Source organism: Paralichthys olivaceus, chromosome 10 (genome assembly GCF_024713975.1).
Source record: "Paralichthys olivaceus isolate ysfri-2021 chromosome 10, ASM2471397v2, whole genome shotgun sequence".
NCBI lineage: Eukaryota > Metazoa > Chordata > Actinopteri > Pleuronectiformes > Paralichthyidae > Paralichthys > Paralichthys olivaceus.
This window is the reverse complement of record NC_091102.1, coordinates 189693-206896: the sequence shown is the minus strand read 5'-3', so window position 1 is coordinate 206896 and position 17204 is coordinate 189693. Positions and strand designations below refer to the sequence as shown.

The window sequence follows — 17204 nt, the reverse complement described above, 5'->3', positions numbered from 1 at the left end:
GTTGTCTCATCTAAATAAGATGGTTTTGTTAGTACCTGATGAACATTCTATTGCTGCTACTCAACAACAACACGAGTTCTCTGTTGATTAATGAATTGAAAGCAGATGATGTTTTGAGAATTTGAGACATTACCTAGGCTGACACGAGCGTGGCAGATGTCGGTTCCAGCTCCGTTGGAAATTTCACAAGTGTATGTTCCAGCTGCCTCAGGTCTGTCGCTGTTGAGCACCTCCAGAATGCAGGTTGACGCGGTTGTTTTAACATTATATTGATAAGATGCCCAAATCAGCTTGTTGTCCTTCTTCCATGTGACGTAGACCCTCTGGCTCCCAGTGTAGGTGCAGACTAGTTTCAGTGGCTGACCAACTATGAAAGTTGTGTCCTCCAGCATTTTTCTAAAGCGCACAGGTTCTGAGAGAAGCAAAGCTGATGTTAGAAATGAGCCCACTGCTATATTGCCATGCATTGCTATGCTTCTATGTTAATGTCAATGTGACTGAGCAAAGTATGAAAACAAAGCTACATTAGTATTTTTCACCTGAGGAAATCTTAAGGATAGTCTTGGATAATCGAGCCAGACACAGTCTCTGTGTCTATCGTCATCAACAGGCTGATCTGCAGTCAGTCGTTGACTACATTTTCAATACATGTTCATTAACATAGAAAAAAGAAGAATGGAAACAAGCGTCACCTTTCACTGTCACATTACAGCTGGTGGAGGCTGAACCCACTCGGTTCTCGGCCTTGCAGATGAATTCGCTGTGGTCAAACTTGGTCGTTTTCATCAATTTCAAAGTGGCGACATCATTTGAGAAATCCATTGAGCAAGTTTCAGACTTGCGCAGGTTTCCATCAGCCTTAAACCAAGCTACGGATATGTCAGGAGTTCCAGCAATACGGCATCTCAGGGTCACTGGTTCACCCATAGTTACTTCCACCGGCTCCAGTTTTTCAACAAAGTATGGTTGTTCTGAAGTGAAAGATGATGGTGATGATGATTTAGTACAGACATCGAGTATTAGATGAAAAAAAGGACTCAATCATTAAAAGATTAGGAAGTATTACAACTGAAGCCGAACTTAATAATGCATGCTAATGATTTTACCTAGAATTGACACTTGGGCTTCGCATGTTTCACTTCCAACTCCGTTGTCTATTTCGCAAGAATATCTACCAGCTGCCTCCATCCTGTCAGAGTTCAGAACCTCTAGGATGCAGGAGGTGTCTGTGGTGATTAAATTGTACTGATACGAGGCCCAGATGAGTTTACCGTCCTTCTTCCAGGACAGATTGATCCTCGGGGTTCCAGCAAATGTGACCTCAAGCCTCAGAGGCTTGCCCTTTTCAGAGGAGATGTCCCTCAGCTTCTTCACAAAGTGGGCTGGTTCTGAGAGAGGTAATGATGATCAGTTACAGAAAATTCATCTTTAGATGTTAACAGATGGTTAAAAAAGATAAACTATCCGGCTAACAAACCTTTTACAAACAGGTAAACTGGGCAGCTTTCCTTCCCAGCATCGTTTATGATCTGGCAGGTGTATTCTCCAGTGTGGGACTTTTCTACTTTGTGAAAAACCAAAGTGGCGACATCATTCTTGAGGGAAATCTCACAGCCTCTTCCGTGCTGAATTTCCTTGGCTCCTCTGAACCATTTCACGGTCAGCGGGGCACTGCCTCTCACCTTAGCCGACAAAGACACATTTTTGCCAGCCAACATGTCCTTCATCTCGGGTGTTTCCACAAAAGATGGAGGTTCTGGGTTCAAATAAAAAAGATGTATTGTAGGATAATCGTTACGTTTCTGTTTGATCCCATGTTAGACAAAAAAACATCCTAGAAACATTTTGCTGCGACTGACCTGTCACCCTCATTGAAGCGCTTGTCTCACTGGTTCCTGCATCGTTTACGGCTTTGCAGGTGTATTTGCCGGAATCTGACATCCTGATAGTCGGAACTATCAGTTTGCAGCTATTATCAATGCAGCTAATGTCATAGTTTGGACCACTCTTGACCTCCTGGCCATTGTGGAACCAGGAAGTTGTTAAAGGTGAAGAACCAGTAACTTTACACTCCATCTCACCAGGCCTACCCACAACAAGGTGGGTGTCTCTCAGCTTCCTTATAAAACTTGGAGGAATCAACTTATCTGTTGTCAAAAACACAACATGTAACATGTTATAAAACATTTCTGAGCTGAATGTTAATTAAAACGATTATTATCATTATTCCATGAGAAAATAGGAAGCATTAAAAATCTAGTGGCCACCAACCTGAGACAGAGAGTTTTGTTTTGCAAGAGGCTGAACCAATGTGGTTTGTGACCTCTAATTTGTATTCTCCAGCATCTGCTTTGTCAGTAGACCGAATCTTTAGGGTGGCAACCTTCTTTGTGAAGGTCATCTGATACTTGGCACCAGCAGAAAGGTCTTTGTCATCCTTGAACCACTTAAGTTTCAGCTCTGCAGAGCCAGATACTCTGACCTCAAGAGCTGCATTTTCCCCTGACTTCACGTTGAAGGACTCTGGACTATCCACAATAGCAGCAGGTTCTAAAAATTTAAGGAAGAAGATATTAAGCCATACGAATCCTCACAATGTCTTGAGTGGCAACCAAATAAGGTCTGGAACTCCACAAACCTAAAACAGCCACTTGGGAGACAGACTCCACCGCTCCAGAGTCATTCCTCAGGTGGCAGGTGTATTTACCAGCCGTGGTCGAGTCAGACTTGGGAACAACAAGCGTGGCCACATTGTTCTCAAACATGATCTTCCTGTTGTCACCGTCTCTGAGAACGTGATCTTTATCTTGAACCCAGGACACAGTCAGAGGCTCAGAGCCTTTTACTGTAGCTGTGAGAGTCAGTTGCTCTCCGACCCTCACTGATTGGTCAACCAGCTTTGTGACAAACGCCGGTTGTTCTGAATAGTGACAGAAAGGTCAAAAGTGAGGAGACATGATTACATCAAAACTAAGCTTTGAGGAAATGGGCACCGGTACTGTACTAACCTTTAAGAGTAATGGTCGTGCGGCAGAATTCACTTCCTACATTGTTGGACACCCTGCACTCATAAAGATCAGCATCGTCTTGGTCGAGTTTTATAATGTGAAGCGTGGCAGAGCTGCCTTCACTGACCATCTTATACTTCCTACTCTCCTTTAGCGGTCTTTTGTTTTTGTACCAGCTAACCTGGAAAGGGGGAGTGCCATACATCTCACAATGTAGGCTGGCCTCTTTCCCTTTAATGCCCTCCACTGGGTTTGGAGTTTGGATAAAGGATGGGGACTCTGGAAAATACATTGAGATATATTAACTGAAGTAACATTCATGGACAACCAAGTCTTCACTGCAAGCAAATCGGTTGGACAGTTCCAGTGGAAATGAAATCCTTATCGAGGGTCATGCTGAAGTTCAGTCCATGCTTGGGGATCCATCCAGACATTGAATGAACAAAGCCTAATGATCATTAGTGAGGAAATGGAAAGACTCACTTTATGTTCATGCTATGAGAGGAGGGTCGGTCATTTCACAGTGAGATCAGAGAAAAAAACACGAATCACGTTTTAAAAACTGAAAGGAAAACATGTCCTAAAAAAGAGGGAGCACTCAGACTCATGCTATCCGACACACTGGAGGACAGAAATCCTTTTTGACTGAAACAAAAAGTGCTGTTGGATTCCATGCGGAAGACTTTAGACAGGGTTCTCCAGAGACACTCCACTCCAGATGTAATATCAAAATCTGCATCACAGGGAATAGTCATTCTTTCCTTTGCATGCTACACAGGTTTAGGGGAAACAAAATCCACAAAACGTGTAACCCCTGAATCTAGTTGATAGCTGACCTTGAACTGTGAGGACACTGCTGCAGCTTGCACTGCCAGCATCATTGTGAGCCTCACAGGTGTAGACTCCGTTATCCTCAAACCTTGTGGTGTGCAGTTGGAGGTACGCAGCCGAGTCAACAAACATTATTTTATAGTTGCCTCCATCGGTTATCTTTTGGTCATTTTTATACCAACTCATGTTCAGGGAGCGTGAGCTGGTGGCCTTGCATTCAAAACGGTGTCCCTCGCACTGCTTCACAAAGGTAGTGGGAGGCAGTTTAAGGACAAACTGAGGAGGTTCTGCAAAATCAAGAAAAGATCAGGTTACCATCGTCGGCATAAAATAACAGTTGAGCATCAATGTGACGTATGGAGGATGTGGACGGGTGACAACAGAGATATTCCTAAAAAGAAAAGAAATCGTCATGTGGTCAGGTGGAGGAGATGAAGATGAAGAAAGAAAAGCTGTGAAAATGGGAAACAAAAAGATGGAGTTAATTGAATGGTGATGGTGGACAAAAATGACCAAGTCCGACCTTTCACCAACAACTCTGCTGCACTTTTCACGGAGCCGGCTTCATTGCTAACTTGACAGGAATAAATCCCACATTGCAGAGTTCCAACGGAGTACAGCTCTACTGAGGAAGAATATTTCTCCAGTCTAATTGTACATGACGGCCCAGTGATGAGTTCGATGTCATCCTTGAACCATTTGATTGTAAATGGAGGTGTTCCGTCAAAAATACTTCGGAAGAGTGCAGTAGACTTTGGAACAACTGCATGAAACTCAGGTTCAGCAACAAATCTTGGTGGCACTAAAACCCATAAGAAAAATATTACAGTACAGAACTAACAGCCTTTGAGTTTAGAATGTATTGAAGTTGACATTCAAATGCTAACCTTTAGCTGTAAGAACTCCACTGCACACACAGCTGCCTGCTTGGTTGGTAACTTTACAGGAATACTCTCCTGTGTCAGTGCTCTCCGTCAGAGTTAACTCCAGTGAAACGGTATTTTCAGCATTCAGAAGTTTATATTTGGAGCTGTTGCTGATTCTTTGTTTCCCTTTGCTCCATTCGACTGACAGTGGGAGAGAACCAGACACTTTGCTTTCCATCCTAACCACCGAGCCCATAATTGCTTGAATGTTTGTTAATTTCCTAACAAACGTCGGAGGAATGACCTCTTCTGTTTAAACCATATTAAAACATAATTAGAATCTAAGAGGAAACATATAATTCTATGACATATTCCATAAGAGTTGGAGATGATTTCACAAACCTAAAACAACCATCATGATTTTACAGCTGCAAGTTCCAACAGAGTTTGTAGCTTCAAACAGGTATTGTCCGCTGTCGTCCAGCTGAGACGACTGAATTTTGAAACGACTCTGGTTGTTCTCGAAGCAGAGATGATGTTTTCTGCTTGACTGGAACTCTTTTCCATCTTTGGTCCACCTAACACTGATTGGAGGAGTTCCAGCTACCCAGCATTCAAGACTAACGGGATCTCCACATGTCACTTTGACTACCCCAGGCATCTCTTGGATTGTAGGTGGTTCTACAAAACCAAGAAAAAGAGATGAGCATTTTTTTAACCAGCTTTGTGTTGTGTCATAAGAACTGTGCATGAAAAAGAGGTACCTCTCACTACAAGAGTGGCAAAGCATTTGTCTTGACCGGCTTCGTTTGTGACCTGACATGTATATGTTCCGCCATGAGCAGCGTCACAGGCAGGAATCATGAGCGTTGCCTCTTTGGAGTCAAACTTTCTCTCGAACTTTGAATCTTCTAGGATCCAGTTCTCGTCTTTTTTCCATTGTACAGAAAGAGGCCAAGAACCATCCACGACACAGCAAAATACGACAGCATCTCCCAGAACACTGGAGACATTTTCTATCTTCTTTACAAACATTGGAGGAACTGATACAAACAGGAGACAATTTAATACCAGACAGTGAACATGACTGTTGTTTATCAGTTTGATGTTCTATCATCTGTAAAACAAACCTTTCAGAGACAAGGCTGCAAAACCAGTGCAACTTCCAACCTCATTGGCTGCTATGCACTGATAAGAACCAACATCTTCCACAGTACAGTCCTGGATTCTCAAGGTGCCCTGGTTTTCAACAGTGACACACTTGTGGCTGGATTTGATCAGCTTTCTATCTTTGAACCACGAGAATTTTAATGGCGAACTTCCTGCCACTTTGCAACTGAACACTGCTGTGGAACCTTTAATGACTTCAAGAGACGTTAGCTCATCAACGAATAATGGAGGCTCTGAAATAACAAAGCAAATCAAACTAGAACAAGCTCTGATTTCCTTCTGTGATGTTATATCTATTATCATCTAGATGAAATGCTGATGAGATGTAGACGTGTAAATGAAGACCAACCTTTCACTTCTAGCTCCACACAGCAGCTCTGTGTGCCTGCTTCATTTCGAGCCTCGCAGAAATATTTCCCACTGTCGTTTTCACTAACTTCATGAATCTGTAAAGTGACTACAGAGTCTGAGAAAGACATCTTGTGTTTGATGCTCTGCTGAATCTCGGTTCCATCTCTGAACCAGTGCACAGAGATCTCTGGAGAACCTGCGACCTTGCACTCAAACATCGCACTGTCTCCTACTCTGACTATTGAAACACCTTCAGGTCTGTCAGTAAAACAGGGAGCCTCTGAAAAAACATAGAATACAGTTATACACAGTGGTGATCGCTGCAAAGAAAAGTGACCAGTAGAGAATATTAACCTTTGACAAAGAGCGTTGTCTGACATGAGGTCGAGCCGACATCGTTCTGTATCTCACACACATATTCTCCAGAATCTGAGCTTTCAGCAAAGAAAAGCTCCAGTGAGCTGCAGGTGTTGTCTTTGGTCACGGAGCAGCCGGCACTGGACAAAATCTCTTTCTTGTTTTTGAACCATTTGATGGTCAGTGGCGCCGTGCCAGAGACCAGAACCTTAAACTGGACCTTTGAGCCCGGCAACACATTCATGGACTCGGGCTTTTCAAGAATACATGGAGGTTCTGTTGAGGGATAAAACCCAACACATCTATTATAACACAGTGAAAGAGGTAAAGAAAGAGCTGAGGTTGCAGAATGAATTCTAACCTTTAACAAACAATGAGCCAGAGCAGCAGACAGATCCCGCTGAGTTTGTAGCCATGCAGGTGAAACTGCAGCTGTCGTTACTGTCAAGATTAGAAATCTCCAGAAAAGCAACATTCTCAAAGAACGTGCATTTGTGTTTGTCATCAGTCTGGATCTCATCCTTGTCTTTGTACCACTGTATGGTTATAGGCAGGGAGCCAGACACAAGACAATCCAGATGAGCAAATGATCCTTTGATTCCTTCTGTCTGCTTCAGTTTCCTTGTGAAAGACGGTTTTATAATCTGATCTGTTACATACAAAGTGCAAAACAGGGTTAGTTTGTAGAAAAATAACAAAAAAGATGAAGACATGAAACCTTGGGATAAACTGACCTAAGACAGATACTGATGCTTGACAAGAACTGAACCCAGCAACATTAGAAACCTCACAGGTGTATTCACCACTGTCATCTGTTTGTGTTTTTATAATGTTGAGCACAGAGCTGCAGTCTGTGCTCTGAACTCTGTATCTCCGACATGACGTCAGCTCTTTTCCCGCCTTCCTCCATCTGCATTTGAGCGGTTTGGTGCCTGAGAATCTGCATTCGAGCCTGGCTGGGTCACCCTGCGTTACACTGATGGACTTTGCCTGTTCTGAAATACTTGCTGGGTCTGAGATAAAGAACACGCACAGGTGTGACAGACAAAAGCATCAAGCGAGACATGAAAGTAATGGCAGTTGAACAGAAACGTCCCACAAACCTGTGACTATGAGCACAGCAGCACATCTCTGAGTCCCGGCTTTGTTCTGGGCCTCACACACATATTTCCCTCCATGTGACAACTGAGCATTTTTCAAATTCAACATGGCACTTTTTGTTTCAAAGGACATGTGAACATGCTCGTCTTGTGTGAGCTCATGATCGTCCTTGATCCAGGAGAAAGACATGGGCAGTGATCCAGACAACATGCACCTCAGAGTAATGTCAGAGCCCACCATGCAGGACATGTTGTCCAGTCTTTGAACAAATGATGGTGGTTCTAGTGAGAGAAGACCACAGGTCAGACGACAGCAATATCACGTGCAGCAGCTATATTTCTAACAGTTAATGATAAAGTGCAACTGGTTAAGATGACTGAAACGTGGTGAAAAGGTCATGGTGCCTGGATTTAAGTTTTATTTGACAAAAAACATTATTATCATATGTTTGCCTAAAAACAAATGACCAACATTAGCATCCAAACATGTTTAATGAAGAACCTGGACAGGAAGATAAAGCTGGGATGACTTTAACAAACCTTTCAGAGAAATCTGGCAAGAACACGATGTCTCCCCAACATCATTGGTAACTGTGCAACCATATGTTCCAGCATCTCCACTCACACAGTTTGAGATGACAACAGAGACTATGTCATTTTCAATGCTGACTTTGTGTCTTTTGTCGTTTCGGATCAACGCATCATTGAGGAAACAACTGATTTCAAATGGAGCGGAACCTGAAATGGTTCCTTCCAGGACGATATCAGATCCCTTCACAAGCTCAGCCGATTCAAACGGCCTCATAAACACTGGAGGTTCTATAAGAAAACAGATCATAGATGTTTTATTCAGAGAAACAGGTTCTGGTCCACAGGATTTATTAAACTGTTCAGAACGTCCACATCAGAAAAGAATCGGAGTCATTGGACCAATGAAGGTGCATCATTGATTTTAAACTTCTTTGTATGAGACTCTGTCCTGATCAGACTGTAAATTAAGAAGGGAGACATGCAGTATAGGTCATAAACCCTCCCCCTCCATGTTAGCAGATGGGACATGGGCCAAACTAAAAAAGTTTGTCAGACATGATGTCTGTCATTTATAGGTAGTTCTCATCACACTGATGTTCAAGTCTTTGTGGTTCTGATCAGTTTGGTTTAAATTACACTCATGGCTCCACTCCCCGATCACTACAATACAAGATGACAGTTTCGTTTTAGATTTGTTTCTGGATAGGACAAAGTGGAGACAGTTGTCTATCTTTGTTTACAGTCTGTAGGACTAACAGAGTCACAATCGAGTCGGATGAAACACTGGAATGTGACGTCAGTGTCACAGTTTCCCGCCTCTGTGGGAACGGAACATGTCAAAGAATAATGTGGACCAGCTTCACATCAATAGTCTAAAATGTGTCTGTACGAAGAAGACGAGTGAAGACTGTACCAACCTTTCACTGTCACTGAGCTGCTGCACTGGTCTGAACCGGAATCGCTGGATGCCACACACACATAATCTCCACTGTCCTCTACACAACAGCTCTCTAACTCCAGAGTCGCTATGGAGCTGTCAAAGGTCATGGTGTGTCTGTGGTCTGAAAGCATCTCTGAGCCGTTTTTAAACCATGTGATGACAATCACAGGACTGCCCTGAACTTTACAGGACAGCCTGAGAGGCTGTCCAGTTCTGAGCAGCTGTGATGGCTCTGGCTTCATTGTAAATGTTGGTGCTTCTGTAAATTAACAGCAACAATCACAGTAAAAATATGAGGACATGTAACAAAATGATTAACTGATAACCTTTAAAAAGAGATAAAGGAACTGCACCTTTCACAAACAGCACCGCGGTGCAGTCCACCTTTCCAGCGACGTTGGATACTTGACATGTGTATTTAGCAGAATCACTGGGTTTCACTGAGTGAAGCTCCAATGAGCTTGAAGAAGCATCTTTCTTTATGAAACATTTTCCTCCAGTGAAAATCTCTTTCTCCTCTCTGAACCACTTCACCACCAGAGGAGCTGTTCCTGTAAACACTGCTTTAATGACAATGTTCGATCCAGGTGAAGCATTCTGAGATTCAGGTTTCACTGTAAAGGCCGGAGGTTCTGGAGGTTTTAGGGGAAAAACAGTGAATAAGTAACTGATCATGTCTAAGGTGTGACTCACTCTCAGGTTTAAGATAAAGGCATGTAACTGCTCTGACCTCTGATGCACAAAGTGCCGCTGGTTTCTTCCTGCCCGGCAGCATTGGAGGCTCTGCAGGTGTAAACTCCACCATCGCTCTGATACAGGTCAGTGATTGTCACAGACACCAAGCTCTCACTCAAATCAACCTTATATTTGTCATCACTGTGGATTTCTTTATCGTCTTTAAACCAAGAAACAACCATTGGCTGAGATCCAGAAAGTCTGCACTCCAACGAAACGTTACTACCAACACTTCCGTCGACTTTCTTTAGACTTTTGGTGAAGGACGGAGGAACGGCTCGATCTGTGTAGGAAAATATGTCAAACATGATCAGAGCCCAAATCGTTTGCTTGTTATTAACGATGTATGTTTGGCTCAAACTGACCTATAACAGTGACCAGGCAGCTGCACTGGTCTTTTCCCACTTTATTGGACAGCTCCATCTTGTACTCTGAAGTGTCTCCTTTATCAGCGGAGAGGATCTTTAAGATGGCTGTGTTCTCCTTCAGAGTCATCTTATATTTACGGCCACTGATCATCTCCTTCCCGTCTTTAAACCACTTCACTTTGAGCTCTGGGCTTCCAGAGATGGTGCAACTGAGTGTGGCTGAATCTCCTGCGGTCACACTGATGGACGCTGCCTTCTCTATGATGCTGGCAGGTTCTAAAATACAATATGATCTTTAGATTCTGCAAACATCTGCCTGTGAAATATTTCTGACATATATGAACGTGTTCTAACCTTGAACTGTTAAGACTGCTTCACATTTCTGCTGCCCTGCCTCATTCTCAGCGAGGCAAATGTACTTGCCACCATGTTTTATCTCGACACAGGAGAAGGCGATGCTAACGACGTTATGTTCGAACTTCATCTGGACATTTGGGTCATCGTCTCTTAGCAGCTCAGAGTCTTTCATCCATTTAACAGTGATGGGAGCAGAGCCCTTAATGGTTCCCTGTAGTTTCACTGTATTTCCCAAAACTGCTGTGGCGCTCTCAACCCTCTTTGAAAACATAGGTGGCTCTGAAATAACAGGATGAGTCATACTCACATGAGAAATAGATAAAAAACTATGACTAAAACTAAATGTGTATTTTATTTTATCACTAACCTCTCTGTTTAGTTGTGGACTTTGAGCTCACTGTCCCAACCTCATTGGAGACAACACATTCATATTCACCAGTGTCTGCGCTTTCAAACGAGTGGATCTCCAAAGAGCTCAGGAATCCCTGAGATACTATCCTGTACTTCTTATCTGATGACAGACATTTCTTATTCTTTCTCCACGACACCTCAAACGGTGCAGAGCCTGACATTTCACACTCCAACACAGCCACAGATCCTCTGACTGCCTCTACACACAGCAGCTCGTGTTTGAACGATGGCGGCTCTACAGAAAAACAGACTTCATTTAGACGTGTTCTTATTCTGACTGAGGGTGAACCTGCACGAGTCTACACACCTTTCACCGTCACTTTAGTGCTGCAACTTTCACATCCGGACTCATTGAGAACCTCACAGGTGTAGTTTCCACTGTCAGTCAACATGACGTCCTTAATTTCAAAAGTGGCCACGCCATCTTTTAGACTGACACCATGTCTGCTGCCAGCACACAGCTCGCTGTTATTAAAGAACCAGCTGGTGTGAAGTTCAGGCGATCCTTTGACAGAGCACTGCAGCCGAGCAGTGCCGCCCTGCTTCCACACCGTGGAGGCCTCCAGCCTCTTAACAAAGACAGGCGGCTCTGCAGAGGTGGTGGTTAGAAAGAGTCACCATGAAATCAAAGACAAACTTTACACCAGCATCGTCAAGAAGAGGTTTAAGATTTAAGACATAAATCAGACACCCATGAATAAAATGTTAATTTTCATTGCTGCAGATTTGCAAGAGTTCCAAATTGTGCAAAATCCATGAAAATTAACTAGACAGCTCCTACCTTGTACCTTCACCACAGTGGAGCAAATCGCACTCCCAGCTTCATTTGTCACTGTGCACATAAACTGTCCACAATCCTTCAGTGTGGTCTTTAGGATATCAAGTGTGACAGTCTTATCCTCAAAAGACAGTTTACAGTCTGGAGACTGATGGACTTTTCTACCATCTCTGGTCCATGTGACACTTATTCCAGTGTCCTCGTCCACCTGACACTCCAGGTGCAGAGGAGTGCCGACCACGACAGCAACAGGAACCAGGGGCTTCACAAAGGTGGGTTTATCAATGACATGCAGCTCCATGGCACTCTCTGCTGTCCCAACATTATTGGACACTTTGCAAACATAGCGCCCCCTGTCGGCTGCCTCCAGGACAGTTATCTCAAGAGTGTGTTTGTTCTTTTCACAAGAGGTGTGGAAGTGTGTCAGCACTTCAGGTAAGACCTGCTGGTCTTTGAGCCAGACGACATTGAGAGGAGCAGATCCTGATACAACACACTGTATCACTGCCCTCTTACCAACATACACAGTCTGAGGCTCAAGCTTAGTTATAAAGGCAGGAGGACATTGTTCTATAAGAATTAAGGAAAAGAAGAAACATTAGTGGTCATTTTCAAACCCTGTTTATTAACTTTAAAGAAAACCTGCTAATGAGACAAAACAGAGCAGCAGAGCAGGAAAGATTTTCAGTTAAACATCAGACGTATCACTAGACGCAGAAACCAGCTGAGATCATTGATAACAGCTCCAATCAACCAGCGAAGGAGAAGGTGTGTCGCTCTTACCTGTCACACCGAGAGAGGCAGAGCACTCGTCACTGCCGTGCTGGTTGGAGGCCTTGCAGGTGTATTCACCGCTGTCGTCCTTGGTTGGTGTCAGAAGCTCCAGCGAGGACATGCTGAACCGACTGATGATCCTGTACTTATCCCCCTCTTTGATGGGGTTTCCATCCTTGAACCACTTGAAGCTCACATTCGGAGCATCTTCAGTTTCACATTCAAACTTGGCAGTGTTGCCAATGTTGATCTCCACAGGGACGATTCTGTGTCTGAACACAGGTTTCACTGTGTTTGAAAGAAAAGAAAGAAAAGACAGATTAAATAAAGACAAGATGAAACAGAGAGGAACGTTTCTACAGAAGGTGGTGATGAGGTGAACCTGGTGACACAAAGTGATCCTGTAGTGACTGTGGAGGAAGAAAATGGTTTTAGGTTTAGGATGAAGACATGAACTGGGATTCTGTGGTAAAGAAAGAAGAGAAAACATGCAAACAGGAAAGGAGCAGGAATGAAGGATGTTTAGAGAAATGGAGTTTAAGGTGCTTCCTGTGAAAGAAACAGGATATGAATGTGATATGTTTATGGAGGAATGATGAGCTGTGAGGAAAAGAGGGAATATTCCTGTTGTCTGCTGAAAAACCTCAAACCTCCATATTTTATTTTGAATTTAACTGTGTAGATTCAACTCGTGAATACAACTTCTGGTTCTGATCAAATTGGAGTTCTAAGGTTTGCGGACAACAGAATGTGCTGAGTTAGTTGATGATGATAAAGAATCGTCCATCATCAAACCTTGTGAGGCCACAGTGAGTCTTGAAGACGTCGTCGTCCTGCCGACTTCATTCTCGGCCTCACAGACATATTCTCCTTGATGCCTCTCCTTCACAACCTTGTTGATAACTAGTGTGTATGTGTTGTGGTCTTTGGAACACTCGAACTCTTTGCCAGATTTTAAAAGTTGCCCATTGAAAAACCAGTTTACGTGGGTGACATACTTTATGGTTGCAGTAAAAACAGCCTTGCCATTTTCCTCAGCATGAATGTCTTCTAGAGACTTAACGACAACAGGATGATCTATCAGACTGTCCGAGGACTCACTGATCATGATCACCTCTGAGAGATACTCCTCTCTGGTCTTTCTGTGGACAAAAGTGTCCAGTCGATGTTGGGCCACAGAGACAGTGGTGGTCTCGTCAGCAGTGACATCCCTCTCTGACTTCTGTGTCTTCCTGCTCACCTGTTTAGACTCCTGGATCTCTGATGGAGTCTGAACTGTTGCACTTTGGAAAAATGCCCTGGCTTCAGTTCTAACGGCTGCAGACTGAGACACAGCAGGAGGAAGCCTAGCTGCACTCTCTTCCACCATCACAGTGTCCACCACAGAGGACAGCACCTCTTCAGATGCTGCTGAGCTGACCAGCACTTTATGAGGCTTTTCGATCTGCATGGTACCTGGCTGCTCTGATGTAAGACTTTGTTGCTCCTGGAAAACAATCGCATGCAGAGCAACCTGGAGTTCAGACCTGAGGTCAGCTACCTGAGGGTATTCACCCACAAATGACAGAGTGATCTCCATGGGAGCACCTGTGGTTGTGATCAGATAAGTGTGCATGGCTCGTTTTGGTTCTCGTTGAACCTTCACCTCCTGCATCTCCACAGCCTCTAACCTACCGAGAACATCAGCCAGTAACAGTGGCTGGTCAGTGGCCACAGCAGACTGCAGAGCGTCTCTGAGCTGACAGCGCATATTCACATTAGATGATTTTGGGATCTGAATAACAAAGTTGAGCTCTTTAGGTAGAGTCAGAGCGTCCTGAGACTCGTGGACAAACAGGAGTCCTTCAGGCTGCATCATCACGCTGACAGCTGAACCTTTAGATTTATGGATCTCAGTTGACTGCTCTCCAACAATCACCTGCTTTTCTTCCAGCAACACTGACTGCCGGACTGACTGTCCCTCTTGGATCTGGACTGCAAAGTCCTGCTCTGCAGCTTCTAAAACAGTACAGCTCTCAGTGGCAATGCCCTTCTCCTCTATGAAAACAGGCTTTTTGGGGATTTTGGGCTCAACTTTCATCTCAAGGCTGAATTTCTCATCAGTTTTAAGACTAATGGTGTGACCTTCCTCCAGAGTCTGAGTGTCTGTGACAATCAAAGACTGTATGATTTTCCAGTAATCCTCTCTCTGGACTAGCGCCCTCTGCTGTTTCATGTCAGCAGAGAAAGGCATCTCCTTTGGGAGCTGCATGGGCTGAGAGGAGACAGTGAGGATGTTGGGAGGTCTGGGCTCTGTGCGCTGCTGTGACTGCACCCTGCTCACTTTCAAATCAAGATCTTTGTGATACGCTGCTGTGATCATTCGTCTTTCTTCTGAGGTAGCTGCATGCCTTCTACTCTTTTCTTGTTTAGGTATCGCCACCTGTTGGTCAGGTTTAGTGATAGAAAGTATGCCTTCTTTTGGTAAGACTGATAAAGAATTAACTGACTGAAGGTATTTTGTTTGTGGTAACTCTTTCTTTGGCTGAATTGATGTGGCGTCCATCTTTGTTTTAAAGTCAGAGGTTGTCTCACAAACAACAGTCCTCTGCTCTTCTTGAGTCACTGAATGCACCAGAGTTGGACTTGTCCTTGTCGCTGCCTGCTCTGAAACAGGCTTCTTGCTGCTGAACCTGCCCTCAGACTGTAAAACATTCTGGTCACTGATAAGCTGCAGGTTCAGGAGTCTCTCGCCCTCTCGCTCAAGCTGCACACACACAGATGAATCTATACCTGGCACATGTCCTACCTGTTCAGCCTGGAGTTTGTATTTCTCTTCAGCAGCTATAGCTGACTTATACACTACGTCTTCACGTGCAATTATGCTCTTTTGCTCTGGTCTGTAAATGTTTATTTCCTGCTCTTTAGATAAAGTCACTGTAGTTTCACTCACTGGAGCGACAACTGGTCTATACTGCTCTTTCTCAGCGACAGGTTTGGTAGCTGAGCCTAAAGCTGGTAAAGGCTCAGAGTGCCTCTCTGTGATTGGCAGTTGCCCTGTGGACTGAGCCGAGTATAAAACTTTTACCCCCTCTGTGATTCTAAAGCTCCTCTCTTCCTCTGGTCTTTGCACCACACCTGACCTTTCATTGAGGATGGATAGAGTGGACTGGATTTGGGGACCACTAACACACTGCCTAGGCTCAGTGGAGGTCTTCATATGTTCTGGAGCCTGGTCCATCAAGACCTCAGCTCTCACTGTGGTGAGCGGGAGAAACTCTTCAGATGTAGCCGACATGAGTTTTGATGGCTGCTCTTTGGCTAACTCAAGTTCAAGTAGCTCAGGGCTAAGAATCCTCTCCGAGTGCTGCTCAGTGATCTTTTGTTTCTCGTGCACTGAAGACAAGAACGTGGCCATATGAAGCTGTCTCATAGGAACAGCTGAGACCTGAGGAGGACGAGTAGGAGCCAAACAAACCCTCTCCTGTACTTCATGAGACTGCAACACTGCTGCCTGCTGGGGGAGCTGCTCTCGATGAAGAGTAGCAGCAGAGATGTCAAGCTCTCTGAGCGTTCCCACCTCTTCGCTTGGAATAATCTGCCGGTCGTCAGTACTGATTGTGTAAATCATCTGATCCGACCGGCTTCTTTCCTGCTGTAACCTGGATCCTGTGGTTTGTTCAGTCATGGATATTTTCAGACCTTTAGTTTTCATCACTATCGACGGTTCGTCCTGAACCTTCTCCCTGAACACCAGCAGCTTGGCAGAACAAGACTCCTCCCCATATTTGTTGGAGGCCTTACAGGTGTAGATGCCACTGTGTTCTTGTTTGACACTCTTAATATTAATAAAACCTGACCCATCTGGATTGTTCACAATGATACAGAACCCACTGGGCTGAATGTGGAAACTGCCTTTGAGCCACTGAACCTCAGGGAGTGGATCTCCGGTCACAGCGTACTTGAAGAAGACCTCACCTCCCTCACACAACTCACCACACTCTATTGTTTGTATGAACTTTGGGGGTTTCCTAGTTGTTCCAGCAGCTTTTTCCACTCGTTCCTGTTTCATCAGCTGAACATGCAGATAAGAAGTGCAAGTGGACTGACCAAATCTGTTGCTGACTGTACATGAGTACTCTCCCTCAAACTCCCTCTGAACTTCGTGAATGACCAAACTGTACTCATCTTGCTCCCGAATGAACGTGTACACAGATGAACTGGTTATCGTCTGCCCGTTGTGGAACCACTGGATTGTGGGTTTTGGGAAACCTGATACTTTGACAGAAAACACAGCTGTTTCTCCGACAGTCACAACTGTTGGAGAAAGTTTGCTGATGAACACCGGCTTTTCTTTTTTCTTCTCCAAAGAGCTCAGGAAACATTTAGACTCTGGTTTGAGTTCAAGTGTTCTGGTTTTGTCTGGAACTGTGAGGCCGGTGAAGAACGACTGCTGTGTTTCCTCTTCCACTGTGACGGTGGAGCTAGAGAAAGCTGAGTGGAATAATCACATTAAGTCAGACACTGAAAACACATGAGGTAATTAGCTTTTGTGTAAAGAATATGCACCTAAAATAAAAAAAACATTCATACCAACAAATAAACAAGAAAAACCTAAATTTCTTACCATCACAACCTGAGCACACTT

The 17204-nt window shown here is 44.2% G+C and overlaps 2 protein-coding genes across 3 annotated transcripts in view; both read right to left on the bottom strand.

Annotated features, from left to right (window-relative positions):
- The window catches only part of LOC109642081 (titin-like), a 165684-nt gene that overhangs the window by 115924 nt on the left and 32556 nt on the right, over positions 1-17204 (bottom strand). For both annotated transcript variants that reach the window (XM_069532619.1, XM_069532620.1), the window contains exons 40-59: positions 12587-12865; positions 11807-12373; positions 11333-11614; positions 10982-11260; positions 10612-10893; positions 10255-10533; positions 9885-10172; positions 9508-9786; positions 9132-9413; positions 8224-8502; positions 7687-7965; positions 3845-4126; positions 3009-3287; positions 2639-2920; positions 2272-2550; positions 1860-2147; positions 1478-1756; positions 1107-1388; positions 693-971; positions 134-412 (exon numbers count right to left, since the gene is read on the bottom strand). In XM_069532619.1, the coding sequence (XP_069388720.1) occupies positions 134-412; positions 693-971; positions 1107-1388; positions 1478-1756; positions 1860-2147; positions 2272-2550; positions 2639-2920; positions 3009-3287; positions 3845-4126; positions 7687-7965; positions 8224-8502; positions 9132-9413; positions 9508-9786; positions 9885-10172; positions 10255-10533; positions 10612-10893; positions 10982-11260; positions 11333-11614; positions 11807-12373; positions 12587-12865 (5904 nt within the window). The remainder of the gene's footprint in view (positions 1-133; positions 413-692; positions 972-1106; positions 1389-1477; positions 1757-1859; positions 2148-2271; positions 2551-2638; positions 2921-3008; positions 3288-3844; positions 4127-7686; positions 7966-8223; positions 8503-9131; positions 9414-9507; positions 9787-9884; positions 10173-10254; positions 10534-10611; positions 10894-10981; positions 11261-11332; positions 11615-11806; positions 12374-12586; positions 12866-17204) is intronic.
- Positions 12876-17186, bottom strand: LOC138411943 (titin-like). The gene is made up of 2 exons (XM_069533669.1): positions 17171-17186; positions 12876-17050 (listed from the first exon to the last, which is right to left on the bottom strand). The coding sequence occupies exons 1-2, from the start codon at positions 17184-17186 to the stop codon at positions 13305-13307; spliced, it is 3762 nt and encodes a 1253-aa protein (XP_069389770.1). The 3' UTR covers positions 12876-13304.